The sequence below is a fragment of the Macaca thibetana genome, chromosome 1 (assembly GCF_024542745.1).
Source record: "Macaca thibetana thibetana isolate TM-01 chromosome 1, ASM2454274v1, whole genome shotgun sequence".
Lineage (NCBI taxonomy): Eukaryota > Metazoa > Chordata > Mammalia > Primates > Cercopithecidae > Macaca > Macaca thibetana.
In genome coordinates, this window is record NC_065578.1 from 38,727,873 (window position 1) to 38,744,234 (window position 16,362).

At 52.2% G+C, this 16,362-nt stretch overlaps 2 protein-coding genes and 1 pseudogene across 2 annotated transcripts in view; 1 reads left to right on the forward strand and 2 right to left on the reverse strand.

The window, feature by feature from the left end:
* Positions 1-16,362, forward strand: part of PPIE (peptidylprolyl isomerase E) — a 248,219-nt gene that overhangs the window by 152,110 nt on the left and 79,747 nt on the right. The gene's annotated exons all lie outside the window — the stretch shown is intronic.
* The window catches only part of NT5C1A (5'-nucleotidase, cytosolic IA), a 569,993-nt gene that overhangs the window by 9,169 nt on the left and 544,462 nt on the right, over positions 1-16,362 (reverse strand). Inside the window, exons 2-6 of the mRNA XM_050800055.1 lie at positions 11,596-11,796; positions 5,821-5,988; positions 5,273-5,402; positions 3,121-3,243; positions 649-833 (exon numbers count right to left, since the gene is read on the reverse strand). Coding sequence (XP_050656012.1) covers positions 649-833; positions 3,121-3,243; positions 5,273-5,402; positions 5,821-5,988; positions 11,596-11,730 — 741 coding nt within the window. The 5' untranslated portion in view covers positions 11,731-11,796. The remainder of the gene's footprint in view (positions 1-648; positions 834-3,120; positions 3,244-5,272; positions 5,403-5,820; positions 5,989-11,595; positions 11,797-16,362) is intronic.
* On the reverse strand, positions 10,887-11,576 carry LOC126960836 (uncharacterized; annotated as a pseudogene).

Here is a 16,362-nt window from a genome sequence, read left to right on the forward strand (position 1 = left end):
AGACACTGAGCAGTTTGAGGGTGAGTGAGTGTCCCTATGCCCCCAGCTAAGGGATGGATGGCAGGAGGTGTCCCAAAGCAAATGGTCTGCCCCAGATGCCACACCCAGCTGGATCTCCCTGCCCCAGTGAGGCGTCCCAGTCCAGCAGTTCGTTTCCTCCTGTTTCCAGGGAGGGAAACAGGCTTCTTAAGAGGCTGGGCATGCTCTCAGAGGGGTGGGGGATCTCAGGGGAGGAAGTGAGGGTTCCAGAGAGACGATGGGAGCTTCAGAGAAACAGAATGAGGCCTTCAGAACAGGGCAGGGACTTCAGAGAAGGGGGGGATGTAGAGAATGGGGACATCAGGCAGGGAAAGGAGACCTCAGAAATGGGGATTTGAGCTGCAGAGAGTGGGTATGGGCTTAGAGAGAGGCTTAGAGAATGGAGGCTTCAAAGTGGGGTTGGGACTTCAGTGAGGGGATGTGGGCTCAACAAAGTGGGTGGAAGCTCATTGATGGGGGGCCAGTGGTCAAGTGAGAGGGTTGACGGGACCGGGCTGGAATCTGGGCTGAGCCTGGGGTTTGTTTGGTTCCGGGCTGGGAGTGCAGGCCAAGGGCGGATCTGGGGAGCTGCCTTGTTCCTCTCAGGGGTTCTGGGTCTCTATGGAGCACCTGAGCCAGAGGTTTGTTCTCGTGGGCCTTCTCATGCTCGAAGAATCGGTCCAGCCCGTGGGCCTTGACGATGCGCTCCGACTCATCCGAGAAGAGCACAGCGTCCCCGTCGAAGGCCACGCGCAGCTGACTCTGGGACACAACCACGTCCCTGCTGGGGCTGAAGATGGTGGCAGCTGCGATCCCTAGGCAGAGAGAGGCAAGTATTATCTGCCTTCAGGCTGGGCAGTAGGGCCAGAGTGGGCTAACTTAGGCTGTCCTTGCCCCACCTGCCTCATACAGGACTCAGGGCAAGGCTGATAAAAACTAATATTTAAAACATGTAAAAACTGGTAGTGCATGGATCCTGGCCACGAAGAGGGCAGCAGCAGTGGCTCTGAAGCAGATCTCTAGGGCCCTTGCCTTGCCAGGTTACCCTGTTGGTTATTGCTTTGTGGAAAAGTCTGGGAGGAGTCCCGGGGGGGAGGAGGGCACTCAGGACTCAGGGCAGGAACTATTTACCAACCAGTGTGAAGGAATTTCAATACTTTAACCCCTAGTAAGATCATGCTGCTGTGGACCAGCCAAACGTGAGTCCCACCGGCCACTGCCTTCCTGCCAGGGGTGCTTTACAACCCCTGCTGTAGACCTACATTGGGGCTGGAAGGAGCCCCAACTCTGGTTTGGCCTCAGTCACTCCCTCACCATTGGTTCTAGCAAGTCACTCACCTTCTCTGGACCACTGTAAAATTAAGGGCCTCTCATCTCTGGGGCTGAGACCATAGGCTGCAATCAGGTGAGGTGAGTACAGGCACCCTCAGTCTACAGCCACAATGACACCCAGGTATGCCCTACTGGCAGCTGTTCAGGGTTCCAAAAAACAACCTAGGTGGCCCTGGGAGACAGCACAAGTGATGGCTAGTTGTGTGCACAAACTCTCTGCAACCCCGGGCTCCTCCAGGGATCCAAGGATGCCTCTCAGGGGTTCAGGCTCCAGGCTAGAGCTGCACTAGATGGCAGAAAGCCAGTGCTGGGAGGCTGGAGACCTGGGCTGCTAGCTGAGCCCATTCCCTAGTCTCCATCTCTTCAAAGACCACTTCAGCCCAACTCTTTGAGAACTGAGGATCACAGAGGCTGGGCTTAGGTGAGCTTTGGGAGGAGTGAGCAGTGCTACCCGCACACAACTTCACTAGCCTGAGGATGCTACAAGCAGGGCCAGTGCCAGGCATCAAGCCAAGCACCTTCTCAGCTCTGCCAGCACTGGAACCAAGATGATCCAGAACCACCCCTACCCTCAGCAGGGCCTCCCCGTGGACCATTATCTTGCTCCTTAGCCTGAGGTCAAGTTACGAACACACAGAGGCACACCTACATGCCAGTGCCAAGGCCCCAACCAGAGGGTATGACATCTGTCTAGGAAAATGGCTCCTGGTTCCTGGTTAAAGAAAGCCTCTAGGAGCTCCAAAGCAGCTCAGGGGAGTGAGTTATCGGGGGAGAGAGACCAGGCTTCCAGGCAGCAGGCAACATGAAAGAGGAAGAGAAAACTGAATATATTGTTGGTTGATAAAGAAACTTGCCACTAGTGTTCAGCTTAACGAGCCCTCTCAGGCAGCTGGCCAGTCCTTTCTCCTGTATGGGCCTGTTTTCTCCCACCTGCAATAGGATACGCACCTCGTTGGGAGGACTGAGAATATGGATACCACCCAAAACTGCCCCTGGAAAGACACATACTATCCTGGCTAACATGGTGGAACCCCGTCTCTACTAAAAACACAAAAAATTAGCCGGACATGGTGGCGGGCACCTATAGTCCCAGCTACTCGGAGGCTGAAGGGGGAGAATGGCGTGAACCCAGGAGGCAGAGCTTGCAGTGAGCCGAGATCACGCCACTGCACTCCAGCCTGGGAGACAGAGTGAGATTCCGTCTCAAAAATAAAAAAATAAAAATAAAAAAATAAAAAAAATAAAGAAGACACACATAGAGGGACATTCTCTTTGTCAGTACTTGCATCTGGGTCTCCTAAACTCCCCTAAGCACTGGCCAGCCCAGCTGCTGGAGATGATGGCCATTCCCCAGACCCTACCATTCAGGCTGGACTAGATACGAATCCTCCTCCCCATTGGCCCAGGACAGGGCAGAGGCTGCCTTTGGTTCTACAGGAATCAGAACTCCTTCTGACTTGGAGAAATCATGGAAGAAAGTAGCTGTCTGGGCTGTAGAGAGGGTTTCCATGGAAACAGAAAGCTGGGTGATGCTGAGTAGTAAAAGCATTCATGACACAGTAGGGCCAGAAGTAGGAAGATGGAATGGGTAGGGCCTTGCTTTCAGAACTTATAGGACAGATTATAAGAATTAAGGAAAGTATTGTGTAGCCTTGCCTTCTAGTTACCATGGCAACTCCCAGCACCTGCTCAGAACTTTAGGACCAGGCCTTCCACCTCAGGGACCCCTTTGCTGCACTCCCCATATTCTCCCTCCTCACTTAGACTTACCTTCATCAATGGCTTCTCGCACTTTTTCTGCATCGGCTGACAAGTAGAGGTTGGTGTGATAGGCCTTGAGATAGCAGATGGGGCTGTTCCCACCTGTCATGCAGAACCTCTCGATAAACAGGTCTGGGAAGGAGGTAAAGGACCCAGATGAGGCCAGGGTCAACCCTGGGCTTCCGGGCAGTCTCTCTGTGTCCAGTGGACGCCATCCTAGTTCTGGGTGTGGTACGGCAGCACAGAGTGGCTCTGTGTGATTTTAGGCCAGTGTTCCCCTCTGAGCCCCTCCATCCTTCATGAAGTGCGGACAATCACATCTCTAGAGCAATTGCCCAGCTCACAGGGACATTCTCTTGTCAAGGAATCACAGTGCTACGTGCTTGTGTGACCCCGCCTCCTGGTCATAGCTGATTGGATAAGAGCAGACACCTGACCCAAGCTGAGCCAATCTGATTACCTAGGCTGCCAGTCCACTGGTCCTCATCACTGCAAAGGTTGTAAAGTATTTGTTGGTTGATAAACCGGCTGCTGCTCTGAGCCCATTTAAGTTACCCGTCACTCTCGCAGCCCCTTACCCAGGACCTCCGTCCTCCCCAGAGTCCACAACAGAAGGTGGTAATGCCTGGTATGGCAGGGGTCCTTCAGAGCCCTGCTTCAGCACTATAGGGAGGGTCTGTCCTGATTACACAGTGTGGATGTCACACAGGTGGTTAAACATTTTTAATATCAATCCTGCTCCCAGCAATTTGAAATTAGGATTTAAAAATGCCTACTAGACTTTTTTGGTTGCTAAAAACCAGGCCTTGTAAACCTATAAATATAGGTGTATTCTTTTTTTTTTTTTTTAACAGAGTCTCTCTCTGTCGCCCAGGCTGGAGTGCAGTGGCGTGATCTCGGCTCACTGCAAGCTCTGCCTCCCGGGTTCACACCATTCTCCTGCCTCAGCCTCTCGAGTAACTGGGGCTACAGGTGCCCACCACCGCGCCCGGCTAATTTTTTTGTATTTTTAGTAGGGACAGGGTTTCACCGTGTTAGCCAGGATGGTCGCGATCTCCTGACTTCGTGATCTGCACGCCTCGGCCTCCCAAAGTGCTGGGATTACAGGCGCGAGTCACTGAGCCCCATCAGGTGTATTATTTTTCTGTCTCTCTCTCTCTCCCCAAAGTGGATCTCCCCTCCCCTCTCCTCCCCTCTCCTCCCCTCTCCTCTCCTCTCCTCTCCTCTCCAGTGATTCTCATGGCTCAGCCTCCTGAGTAGCTGGGATTACAGGTGTGCACCACCACGCCAGGCTAATTTTTGTGTTTTTAGTAGAGACAGGATTTTACCATATTAGCCAAGCTGGTCTTGACCTCCTGACCTCAAGTGTTCCACCTGCCCTGGCCTCCCAAAGTGCTGGGATTACAGGAATGAGCCACCGCGCCTGGCCTGGTTTTCTTGAATATGGTTTTTATTTAGGAAAAGCAGAGAAATCCAATTTCAGGGGAGAGAGGAAAAAAAAAAAAAAAGAGCAAACTTGCTAGAGAAGCACAAATAAATGTTCATGTGGCCTGAAGAAAAGAAGATCCTGGGAGATATTTCCAGTACTTGGATTCAGGCCTTTGTAGGCCCAATTTTATTTCCTGTCCTCTGAAAGACACCCCTGTAACCTAATAAGAAATTCTCCTGGGCTTAAGCTAGCTCTGGAGGGTCTATTATTTTTAACCTTGAGTTTAGACTAAGACGCAAAGCCCTTTCGCTCTGACAGCTGCACCTGATTCTCCCAGCAGCCTTGTGAGACCTGTTAGCCCCATCACAGTTAGAGAAACTGAGGCAGGGAGGCAGTAAGTGTCCCACCTAATCACACTGAGAGTGGGGTGTGCTGGAGCTGACTTGGACAGGCTTGCAAGAGCCCACAGGTAAACACTCAGAAATTTTGTGAGCCATTTGTATTGTTCAACCACTGATAGCTTGAAACCAGTCCTGGTGGAAATATTTACACCCTGAAAACTAGCAACACTACAAATCAGGGTTTTCTTTGTTTAAACAGCGAATTGACCAGCACACACTGGGCTTGGGGTTCCGGTCAGTACAACTCCATCCTGCAGAGGTGTGGCCCCATCCCTGGGGGTCTGGTAGGGGTGTCCCAGGGCAAACCCCCCATCCTCATGCTCATGCTCACCATAGTGGTTGATACTGTTGATGAGGCGGACACCCACTTGAGCATGGTTGTTGGTCATGAGGACAATGTCGAAGACGTCCTCACTATCGGGGTACAGCTCCCGCAGCCGCCTGTTCACAGCCTCCAGAGCCTGGAAGGGAGAGGGCATCCCCCAGCTTAGACCCCCAAGGATTGATACCTGAAGTTGGTGGCCAAGGATCCAATGAGGGGAGGTGAGGAGCCATGCTTGGGATGAGATCAGTGCGCATGAACTACCTTCTCCTAATGCAAGTTGCTTACCGCTCAGGGGTACCTAGCTGGAGAGAGTTGGGGCTGCAATCCAGCCCTCATTCCACTCACCAAGCTGGTTACCAGGCATGGGGCTGCGTTCTTCCAGAGGGTGGACGAATTTTCTTCCCAAAAGCCTCTGTCACCTAGCCAAGCTGTGCACCCGTGGGGTTACATCTGCCCAGAGGGGCCCGTTTTCCTTACTCAAATACCCGTGGGAGTGCTTTGTTCTAATCCCCACAAAGGCACTGTATGAGCTAGTGGTGGAACTGCCCCCTCACCTTCACGAACGGGAAGGCAGGCCCGGGACTGAAGGGCTCGTTCTCATGTTCCAGCTGGTAGCGCACGTACTCCTCCACGCCCTGCTCCGTGTAGATCCGCTGCTCCTCGTCCATGCGAAACAAGGCTCGGGAGGACACAGCGATGGTGACTGCATTCTGAGGCTTGGGCTGCAGAGGTATGGGAGAGGGGGTTGTCACTCAGACGACTGCCCCTGAGGCAGGCTTACATGTATGAGTCTCCCTGGGTAGTGGGGACATGCAGAAGACCCAGACCCAGCCTGTACCCTAAAGAGGCCCAGCTTGAGCAGATGTGGACTTAGGTCAGGACCCTATCTATGATGGACCCAGATGGGGGTTGAGAGAAGTGCTAGCTCCCTTGCTGGAAGCACAATCTGATGGAGGGAGGGCCATGCCCTTGGAAGTTTGCAATCTAGTCAGGCATCTGGACACAACAAAAAAAACGAAGCCAATGTATGTGGCCAAAGTATGACTGATGCTGGAGATGATCTCAGATGGTTTCCATTATAAAATAAGAGCTGCATGCCCTTAGGAAGAAATGATGTCCATAAATATGACAATTTATATAAAAAAAATGTATCTCCAGCTCAGATCTGTCTCCTGAGCTCCAGATTCATACATCCATCTAACTGCCCCAGTTGACTAACAGCCTCTCAAAGTTAACATTCCCAAGGCTGAATTCCCATCACCTTCTCCCCTCCCAAACCTGATCCCTTCTCCCTGTAACTCTTAGCAAGGCTTAGAACCACTATCCACTCATTACTGAAGCAGAAACTGGGAAGTCAGCCTCAACTCCCTTCCTCATCAATCAATCACTGAAATGAGTCAACTCTACTAGAATCCACCCACTTCTTTCATTCAGGCTGTTCTGGTCATCTGTCGCCTTCTCTAATCTGTCATTCATGCTGCTGTCAGGAGATTTTTCTAAAGTTCAGATCTGACCACAGCTCCCCTCTTTAGTGGTGCACACTATTCTCAGAATATGGTTGGCAGCCTCTAGTGTGGGAATAGAAAGCCCTTCACAACAGACCCTTACTTCCCTTTCCATTCCCCTCTTCCCATCCCCTAGCTTTGCCCCATCTGACCTTTGTCACATCAGGGCATACTTTTCCCTTCTTTTTTTTTTTTTTTTTCCTGAGATGGAGTTTCACCCTTGTTCCCCAGGCTGGAGTGCAGTGGCGTGATCTCAGCTCACTGCAACCTCTGCCTCTCGAGTTTGAGCGATTCTCCTGCCTCAGCCTCCCAAGTAACTGGGACTACAGGCACCCGCCACCCCAGACAGCAGCTGAACCTTTATAGTCCCTTAGGAGGATCAGAATATGAGTGCCCAAGGAACTTACAGATACCCGGAGAATCCCACCACATCTCTGTGTCCTAAGCAGTCCTGGGGTCATGATTCCCACTTTACAAATTAAAAATGGGGCTCAAATTGAAGTCAAGGTTCATAAATGCACCTCTCATTCTCGCCCCTCCTGATCACCCGTGGGTCGTGTACTCAACCCTATTGCTTCTTTCTGGGGTCAGTCCTGGGCTCCAATCAGTTGACAACATTGAGTGGTTGCCATCTGAGAGACACTGTGGTGGACATGGCAGGAAACAACACAAGTGTGATCCCTGTCCCCATGGAGCTCAAGATCCACCCCCAAGACAGAGGCCAATGCCATCTTTTAAAAGAGCACTGTCCAATGGAACTTTCTATGATAATGGAAATATTCCATAATCCGTGCTGTCCCTGTGGCTATGGAACAATTTGAAATGTGACTAGTGAGACCGAAGAGCTGAATTTTAGATTTTATTTCATTTCAATGAACTTAAACAGCTATATGTGGCTAGTGGTTAATGGAGCTTTAGAACCTTACAATGGGAGTGGAAGGCAAAAGAGTTCCCCAAGGTCTCGTGGTAGACTTTCTGCATTTGACTTTTAACCCCAGCCAAGATGGTATATGTGGCCAGCAAGGTCTGTGTAAGGCAGTGGCAGGACAGGTGCTTCTTCTTGGAGGTTCAACCCAAATACCTTTCTCAGTTGCTGACTACCACCATGTGTGTGTCCTAAGGGCGGGGTTGGTGGTGGAGTGGGGACACCCACCCTCATAAACCCTGGAGGCCTGGAGGCCTTTGGAACAGGAGCTGAGCTTGCTCCACCCCTTGGGCTTACTGCCCCAGGGACAAGGCCATCACTCCTTTAAGGACAGAGAGTCAGCTGCCCTCCCAGCCCCATTAGGCAGGTTCCCAAGCCTGCCACTCCAGCCCTAGCAGCCAGCCAAGCTCTCACTCCTCACTTTCTGTCCCACAGTCCCTGCCAGACTGCCAAGTCCTAGGCTCCCTCTGGCTAAGCTACTTATACAGACCCCAATCCGTCCCACCCCTGGCTGTTTCAAGAAAAACGTCCTGGCTACATTGGCCCCAAGAGGCCTCTGCTTCTCTCTTTTCCAGATAGGGAAACAGGCCCAGAAAGGGGCAGATTATCACTCTAGGTCAAGGCAGAGCAAGATGAGATCTCAAGTCTCCAGCCTCTAGCCTGACCTCTATCCACACTGCAGTCCCCTTGCCATTCCCCTCCCCAACAACTCCCAGAAGACCCCATCCCTTGCTACTTCTGCCTTCCCTGGAAACATCTCCCCCAGCCTTCACTTTCCAGATTTGGCAGAAATGATCAGGGCATGCCCACAAACGGAGGTTTCTAATGGCTGGTCTCTGTTTCCCGTCAGAATGGGGGTCCCAAGGGCAGGACTCTGCATCCCCACTTAGACTGCTGTGACACAGTACAAGTGAGGTGGCGTCTAAGATCCCAGAGGCCATGACTGTGTAAGAAATATGGATCCCAGCTGGGATTGATGAATGATCTGTCCAGGCTCCAGGTGGAGCTGAAGGAGCAGGTGAAAGGGGCTGGCCAGAGCTGGGGAGAAGTCATGGATGTAGAAACCCTCCTGGGCCTGGCCGCAGAGGTGGCCATGTGTTGGCAGGGGCATCTAGGAACAGTACTTCTAGAGAGCAGAAAGAAGCCCTGATCTCAGACTGGGAATTGGGTCAGAGTGGCTCAAGGGCTCAGTCTGGGAGCTCGGAGCTCCAGGAAACCAGGGTCCTGGCAGCTCTCTCTGCCTTCCAGGCTCAGGCTGATGGCTGCGGCTAGGGGATGGGAATGGAAGAATAACAGAGGGCAGCCCACTCCCACTTGGCCTGCCTGAGGAGCTCCCATTTAGGCTAACGTAATTCTGCCTATTGGGTCCAAGATAGAAACATAGGCAAAAAACTGTTATTCCTAGTAGGACTTAGAGAGGGAAAGGCTGCTGAAGGAGAGACAGACAGCAGAGTACTGGATTGAAGAAGTGCTGTGACCCCATGAGGTGAGGGCCTCTAACAAGCCTTCAGGCGTTAAATATTTTACTCAGGCCCCTGGGAATGAGAATTAGCCCAGGCCAGGCCATGATGGGGCCCATGAGGCCTAAAGCCCCCAAAATAGCCTGTGGGAAGAGGGGCTTCTGCAGGAAGGAATAGGAGCTGGGAAGTCTCCAGGCTTCTTGCCTCCCAGAGAACCGTGAGAGTCAGGGGCTGACCCAGGGGTTATGACTGACAACTGGGCCTGAGCTCTCCAGTTCCTTGGTGCCTGGGGAGGAAATGGATTTTGATCACTGATGCTTTCACTACCCCAGTCCTCAAGTCTCCATCCCTTCCCCCCCCATCACTCAGGCCACAGCATTGACATTCATCCAGCTTCCTCTTCAGACAGGCACCAGCGTTCTTACTGGTGGGTTTGCTGCCGGACTCACCCTTTCCAATCCATCCCAGAGTGATCTTTCTAAAATAAAAATGGGACCCAGTTAATCCCCTGATGAAAAATCCTGTAATAGCTCCATAATGGTATTCATATGTTTTTTAAAATGTGGGTTGAGCTTTTATTTAAATGAATTCAAATGAACTTTGAATTCAATATGTAAGCCAGATATTACCATATATCTCATACCATGTGGTACCAGATATAACATATATAATTGGTGTATATTTATTTTACAGATTCAAATGCATTACATTTATTTATTTATTATAAAGTCAACCAATGAAAACAACACAGTTGTTTGCATGACAACAAATTTGAAACTAGAGGTTAGAATGCCAGTGCAGACTTAAGCTTCAGCATCCAGCCAAGTTTTTGCTGTGTTTGTATTTGTACACTATTAAGAAAGTCCTGATTCAGACCAATAAGTGGTTGGAAATGCTAAAAGGTTTTTTGTTTTGTTTTGTTTTAAACTACAGGCCTTGCAATCTCAAGATGCTCTTTGATGAAATAGATCACAGGGGAAGCCTTATTCTGAGGTTTGCTTAAAAAAATCTGCAGCCCAAGCTAGTGGCCTTTAAGCTGCTAAAATGTCCACCTAATACATTAGAGTGAGTTGGGTTTTATTCCACATTTTTAATTGTTTAAAACATAGTCTGAAGAAGAAAGAAAATAATTTGGATTCCCACATGTGCAGACTCCCTGAAACACAGGGCTTGGGGAAGCTAGTTTGGAAATCCCTGACCTCCTTGAGTAAGGTCCAGACTCCTTAACATGATCCCCAAGGCCCTCTGTGGGCTCTTCCACATCCCTCCAGCTCTTCTCCCAACAATCCTGCATTCTTCATTCAGAACTTACTCGGGAACACAGTCTTGAGCTTCCGAGACATCTGCATGACTTCTGCCTGTCCTGTTTCCCTCTCTCTGGGAAACTCCAGCTACTCAGGCTTTAAGATCAGGATACATGCCACTTCTACAAAGCTTTCCCCAGTGTGACATCACTACTCCACTCCCCTGCAACTCCCCCAGGCTCTCATCTCTGGAGCCTCCATCAGTGTGCAAGCTTGAGCAGAGCTTGGAGGTGCTAAGTGAATGATTGCTGATAGGGTGGACCTCTTGGGGAGGGGTCCTTGGAGGGAAGCAGCAAGTTGCTTTAAGATCAAGCTGGAGCTCTTCGGAGGACCACTGTGGGCCGACCTCTATTCTCAGTTCTCTCCTCAAGCTCTGCCATCTGGGAAGCTGGAGACAGCAAGGCCCAGGGGCAGACCAGGGCATCATCAACTTGTTTGATGGGGGAGAGGAGAGAGCTCCTCTGTGTGAGGTCCCAGACGGCTGACACCACCACAGGGTCGTGGAGATGTTAATGTCCACTGCAAGGGGAGCAGAAGCCGAGCTGGGGGGCAGAGTTCAGCGCTGGGAGCCTGCAGCCAGGGGCGCCAATCGCCTCCCAGGGCAGAGTGTGGATCCCAGTGCCTGGAGAGAGCAACTTAGGACGCGGGGAGCGCACTGCCCCCAGCCCAGGGCCAAGGGCCCAGAGCCAGACTCCAAACGCAGAGTCTCAGGTCCGGAGCCCGATGCCCAGGTGGCGGAGACCAGAGCGCACAGCCAGGAACCGGGTTCCCGAGTCTGGTTACCCGCGCCTGGGGCGCTTCTGCAAGCGCTGCCGACCGGCTTCGCCAACAAGTGCAATCCGCGCTCCCCTGCGGCCCGCGCGGGGAGGGGCTGGGGCTGCGGGCCTCTAGCTGGGCCCTGATGACAGCATGGGGGAGGGGGATCCTGGCGTGGAACCCGAGTCCCGGTAAAAAATACACCAGAGCAGAGCTCCCAAAATAAACCCGATCCCGCGCCAGCTGCCAGGCGCATTCTGGGGCTGAGGACCTGCGTCCCCTCCCAGAGGGGAGCCACGGGTCCCTTCCCAAGAGACTTATGACCCCTCCTCCGGGGTAACCCTTCCCAGTCCCGCGCATACCCGTGCATTGCTTTTACCGATTTGGGTTTCTTCTTGGGCGCGAGGTTGTCGTAGAAAATCTTGGCTTCCTCCCAGACCTGGGCCGCAGCGGTCTCCGCTCCTGGCCCGGGCTCGCGGGGCTCCTGGGGCTCCTGGGGCTCTCCAGGTTCCATGCTCCGGCTCTGACCGGGCCCGGCCAGAGCAGGCAGCGGCGTAGACGCGGAGCTGGCTGAGCTGGGCTGCAGGAGGGAGGCGAGTCCCTGCGAGGGAAGGGGGCGGGCAGCGGAGGGGAGGCTGTGCGTGTGAGCTGGGCTCCCCGCCCGCCGGGTGGGGGGAGGTCACACTCGCCCTCTCGGTCGCCCGTGTGTCGCTGCCGCTGCTGCTGCTACTGCCGTACGGTATGAGGGATAGCTGGGCTCTCCTTCCCCGACCGACCCACGCCCGAAGCCGGTTGGGTGGTGAGGAGGGCTCTCTGGCTCTCTGCGTTTGTGGGCTGCAGCGGATTTGGGATTGCGAAAATAGTGTTCTTCGCAGGCGCTGAAGGGCGCGGAGAGAGGAGAGGCATGACAACTTTTTTTTCCCCCAGGATAGTGATCTCCAAACGAGAAAATGAAAAGCTAGCCGTCCCCCTCCCAAAAGCTAGCCGCCCATCTTTTCTTTAGGAGCCAGGACCCTGGGATCCTGACGATGTCCCCTTCCCTCCGAAGCCAGTCCATCCGGCAGGCGGGCAGGAGGTGATGCATGGTAGCTCCGACCATTAGCAGAAGCCTGCTCCCAGCGGGAGCTCAGTGAAGGCCCCAGCCCGGCAGCTGGTCCACACCACCTAGGAGGGGCCCTCGAAGTCCATGTCGAGACCAGGCTCCTCTTGACCTGGGGTGGGGACCCAGAGAGACTCCCAGGGACTCTGAACACGAATTCTTGCTGGCCCTTTGGTGGTCAGCAGGGGGCGCGCATTCCCAGGCCCCCACCTGCCCAGCTTGGAGTAATTAGTTATAGGCCATGAAGGGGTTGGATAGAGGGAGGGCAGAAGAGGGGCCTCGGAACTAACATCCTGGAATTCCAGGGTGTTGTCCCTCTTGATGCAGAGCTCTGTAATAGTCTCGGGGTGCATACACAAATGTCACCCATCTCAAGGCACAGATTAGGAAGCAGGCAAGTAGCCTCTCTCAGAGATGTGCATGGGTGGGTGGAAGACGCAGGAGAAAACACTGGCTTAGCTAGGAGGGCCTCTGACTGGGGAGGTGATGGGGCTACAGAATGGAGTGATCCCCTCAGCCTCCACCAGGTCCTGGGAGGAACAAACCAAACCTTGTGTGGGAGGAAGGGGAAAAATCATAATAAAATGTTAGGATTGGGGGGAAATGTGTTTAGATTTACTTCTAGGCTTAGTAGATTGTTTCCAGAGATGGCCCAAAAACTTCTTCCATCCTGCCTGTCCTTTGGCAATGCGACTTTGACACTCTTCCCATTCAGAGGTGGAGTCCAGTCTGAGCTGGCCCTGTGACTTGCTTTGACCAATTGAACAGAGTAGAAGTGGTGCTGTGTGGTTTCCAAGCTATGTCTTAAGAGGCCTTGCAGATTCCATTTTTGCCCTCTTGGGAGTCGGCTACCATGTAAAGAGGCCTGGACTATCCTGCTGGAAAAGCCACATAGTGAGACAGACAGGACCTGGAGGATAAGAAGCTAGCGACAGCCCAGGTGACTATAGGCACAACTGGCAGACATGTGAATGAGGCCTTCCCGGTTGTCCCAGCCCCAGCTCAGCTCCCAGTGGAGTGCAGCTATGTGGATGACGCCAGCCAACACAACATGAAGCAGTAAAACCTTCCAACTGAGCCCAGTCAACTCACAGAATCATCAAGTTGTTTCAGGCACTAAGTTTTGGGGCAGTTTGTTACACTGCAATAAATAATTGAAACTTTAGGAATGGGGTCAGTCATTCTCAGGTGCCTCATGGAGGAGAATGATGAAGTCACTCAGGAAGAATGTATAGAGTGGTTACTTGGATGGAGGTGAGCACTGGACACAAAAGTGAGCCACCCCCATGCTGTCCAGTGGCCTTTAATCTGTGTGGTTGGCTTGAAAAGATGACCTGGGCCAATCAGATTTCTCTTTCTCAGGAATTTGGAATTGGGAAATGGGCTAGGCAGTCGACCACTGGAATAGAAGCTGAAGGTGCTATGAAATACAGTTGGCTCCCAGGAGACCTGGGTGAGCCTCAGCAGACTGCAGTTATATGCAGTGTAAAGCTCAGTGCAGGTGGAAACTCTCTGAGCAGAATGAGTTGAGCAGCAGATCAAGATGGGAAAGGATGTGCAGAGCGCAGCACATGAGAGAAACCATGCTGCCCTGAGAGGGAGCCACCTCTGGTCCTGACAGCTTCCCAAGTTCTAGCTAAGGCCTGGCTCTGGTGCCCTACACTTTCATGCGATTCTCCACATTGTTTCAACAAATGCCCCCGAAAGGAAATTTGGTGGCTAGTGGTTTTGCTTGAGTAATCACTTTTCCCGGCCTCTCTTTCTAATAAAAAGCCCTGCCTCCCTGGTTCTCTGGTGAAGAAGTAGGCTTGTGACTGAGACCTGACCAGTGGTGGGGAGCTCTGTGTCCATGGACACAGGGATGAGCATGTGACCCCAGGTGAGACACTCTTCACTCTTATTTAGGGCTGCTGGGAGGTTTGGCTTTTTTTCTCTGAGGTTGTTAATTTGGGGCAATGTGAGCTGGGAACCTGTTTGGCAGCTGAAAGAACATGGAAGAAGCACATCTGGAAGGACAATGGTGCCACAGAGAGAGAAGCAGGAGGCGGGAGGGAGAGAGGATGCAACTGAGTTTCTGGACCCAGCCATGCCTGAACTTCCCAATTACATGAGCCAATAAGCCTCCCTTTTTGCTTAAGCTTATATGAGTTGGATTTTGTTCACTTGCAACCAAAAGTCCCAACTAATCCATTCCCCTGTACTCACCCTGCCATGAGTAGGCACTGTTCCTTGCCATCAAGGAATCCTGCCCACAATCCTGGTTCAGTCCCTTTAAGAACTTTCCCCGGGCCGGGCACAGTGGCTCACACCTGTAATCCCAGCACTTTGGGAGGCTGAGGTGGGCAGATCATGAGGTCAGGAGTTCAAGACCAGCCTGACCAATATGGTGAAACCTCATCTCTACTAAAAATACGAAAATTAAAACTGTGTATGGTGGGGCACGCTTGTAATCCCAGCTACGCAGGAGGCTGAGGCAGAAGAATCGCATGAACCCAGGAGGCAGAGGTTGCAGTGGGCTGAGATCGTGCCACTGTACTCCAGTCTGGGTGACAGAGCGAGACTCTGTCTAAAAAAAAAAAAAAAAGAACTTTCCCCAGATCCCTCTTTGGAAGGATTAGAGAACTTGATCCTCAACTGTTCTTTCCACCCTTCCAGGCTTCTGGCCATGCTCTCTGGCTTGCCTGTCACTCCCTAAAGCCGGCTGGGTACAGGGCTTCCCTGGCTCAGGGTTTTTGAACTCCAGCCAGGACTTTGCCTCTAGGTCCAGCACTTCTTCAGATGAATAAGCTGGGAACAGGCCCCTTAGGGCACAACTCCAGGAGCCCCACACCTGGCTGCTCCCTTAGACAGCCCTGCTCCAGCATGCCTGGCCCTGTTGGCTAACGTTTAGTAAGACCCCAGGGCAGATGCCACCTCCTCCATGAAGCCATGGCTGCCCTTTACTCTTTACCTATTCCTCACCTCTCCCCAGTTAGGTAAGACGCTTCCTCCTCTGAAGCTCAGAGCTGATGGTGTTTTTTGTTTTTTTGTTTGTTTGTTTTTGAGACAGAGTCTCACTCTGTTGCCCAGGCTGGAGTGCAGTGGCGCGATCTCGGCTCACTGTAAGCTCCAAGTCCTGGGTTCACGCCATTCTCCTGCCTCAGCCTCCTGAGCAGCCTGGAGTGCAGGTGCCCGCCACCACACCTATTTTTTTGTATTTTTAGTAGAGACGGAGTTTCACCGTATTAGCCAGGATGGTCTCAATCTCCTGACCTCGTGATCCACCTGCCTGGGCCTCCCAAAGTGCTGGGATTACAGGCATGAGCCACCGCGCCCAGCCAGTTTTTTAAAATCTCTTTTCACATTCTGACCTGGATTCACTCCCATGGCTGAGAAGCCACAACAAGCAGTGGCCTTGATGTTTGGAGACCTGAGATCGGTTCCCAGCTTTACCATTCTCTGGGCCTTTGTTTCCTTGTCTTTAGAAAAAAAAAAAAAAAAAGCATGGCTGGGCGCCGTGGCTCACACGCCTGTAATCCCAGAACTTTGGGAGACTGAGGTGGGTTGATCACCTCAAGTCGGCTGTTCGTGACCAACCTGACCAAAATGGAGAAACCCCGTCTCTACTAAAAATACAAAAAAAATAAAAATAAAAATAAAAATATCCAGGGCCGTGGCGGGCACCTGTAGTCCTAGCTACTCGGGAGGCTGAGGCAGGAGAATGGCGTAAACCCAGGAGGCGGAGCTTGCAGTAAGCTGAGATGGCACCACTGCACTCCAGCCTGAGCAACAGAGTGAGACTCCGTCTGAAAAAAAAAAATACAAAATACAAAATACAAAATTAGCCAGGTATAGTGGCTCACGCCTGTAATCCCAGCTACTCGGGAGGATGAGGTAGGAGAATCGCTTGAACCCAGGAGGCGGAGGTTGCGGTGAGCCGATGTCATGCCATTGCACTCCAGCCTGGGCAACAAGAGCGAAACTCTGTCTCAAAAAAAAAAAAGAGAGAAACTTAAATGTGTGCTTGGCTCAGCCAACAGCAGATCACATGGGAAGTGTTTGTTGACT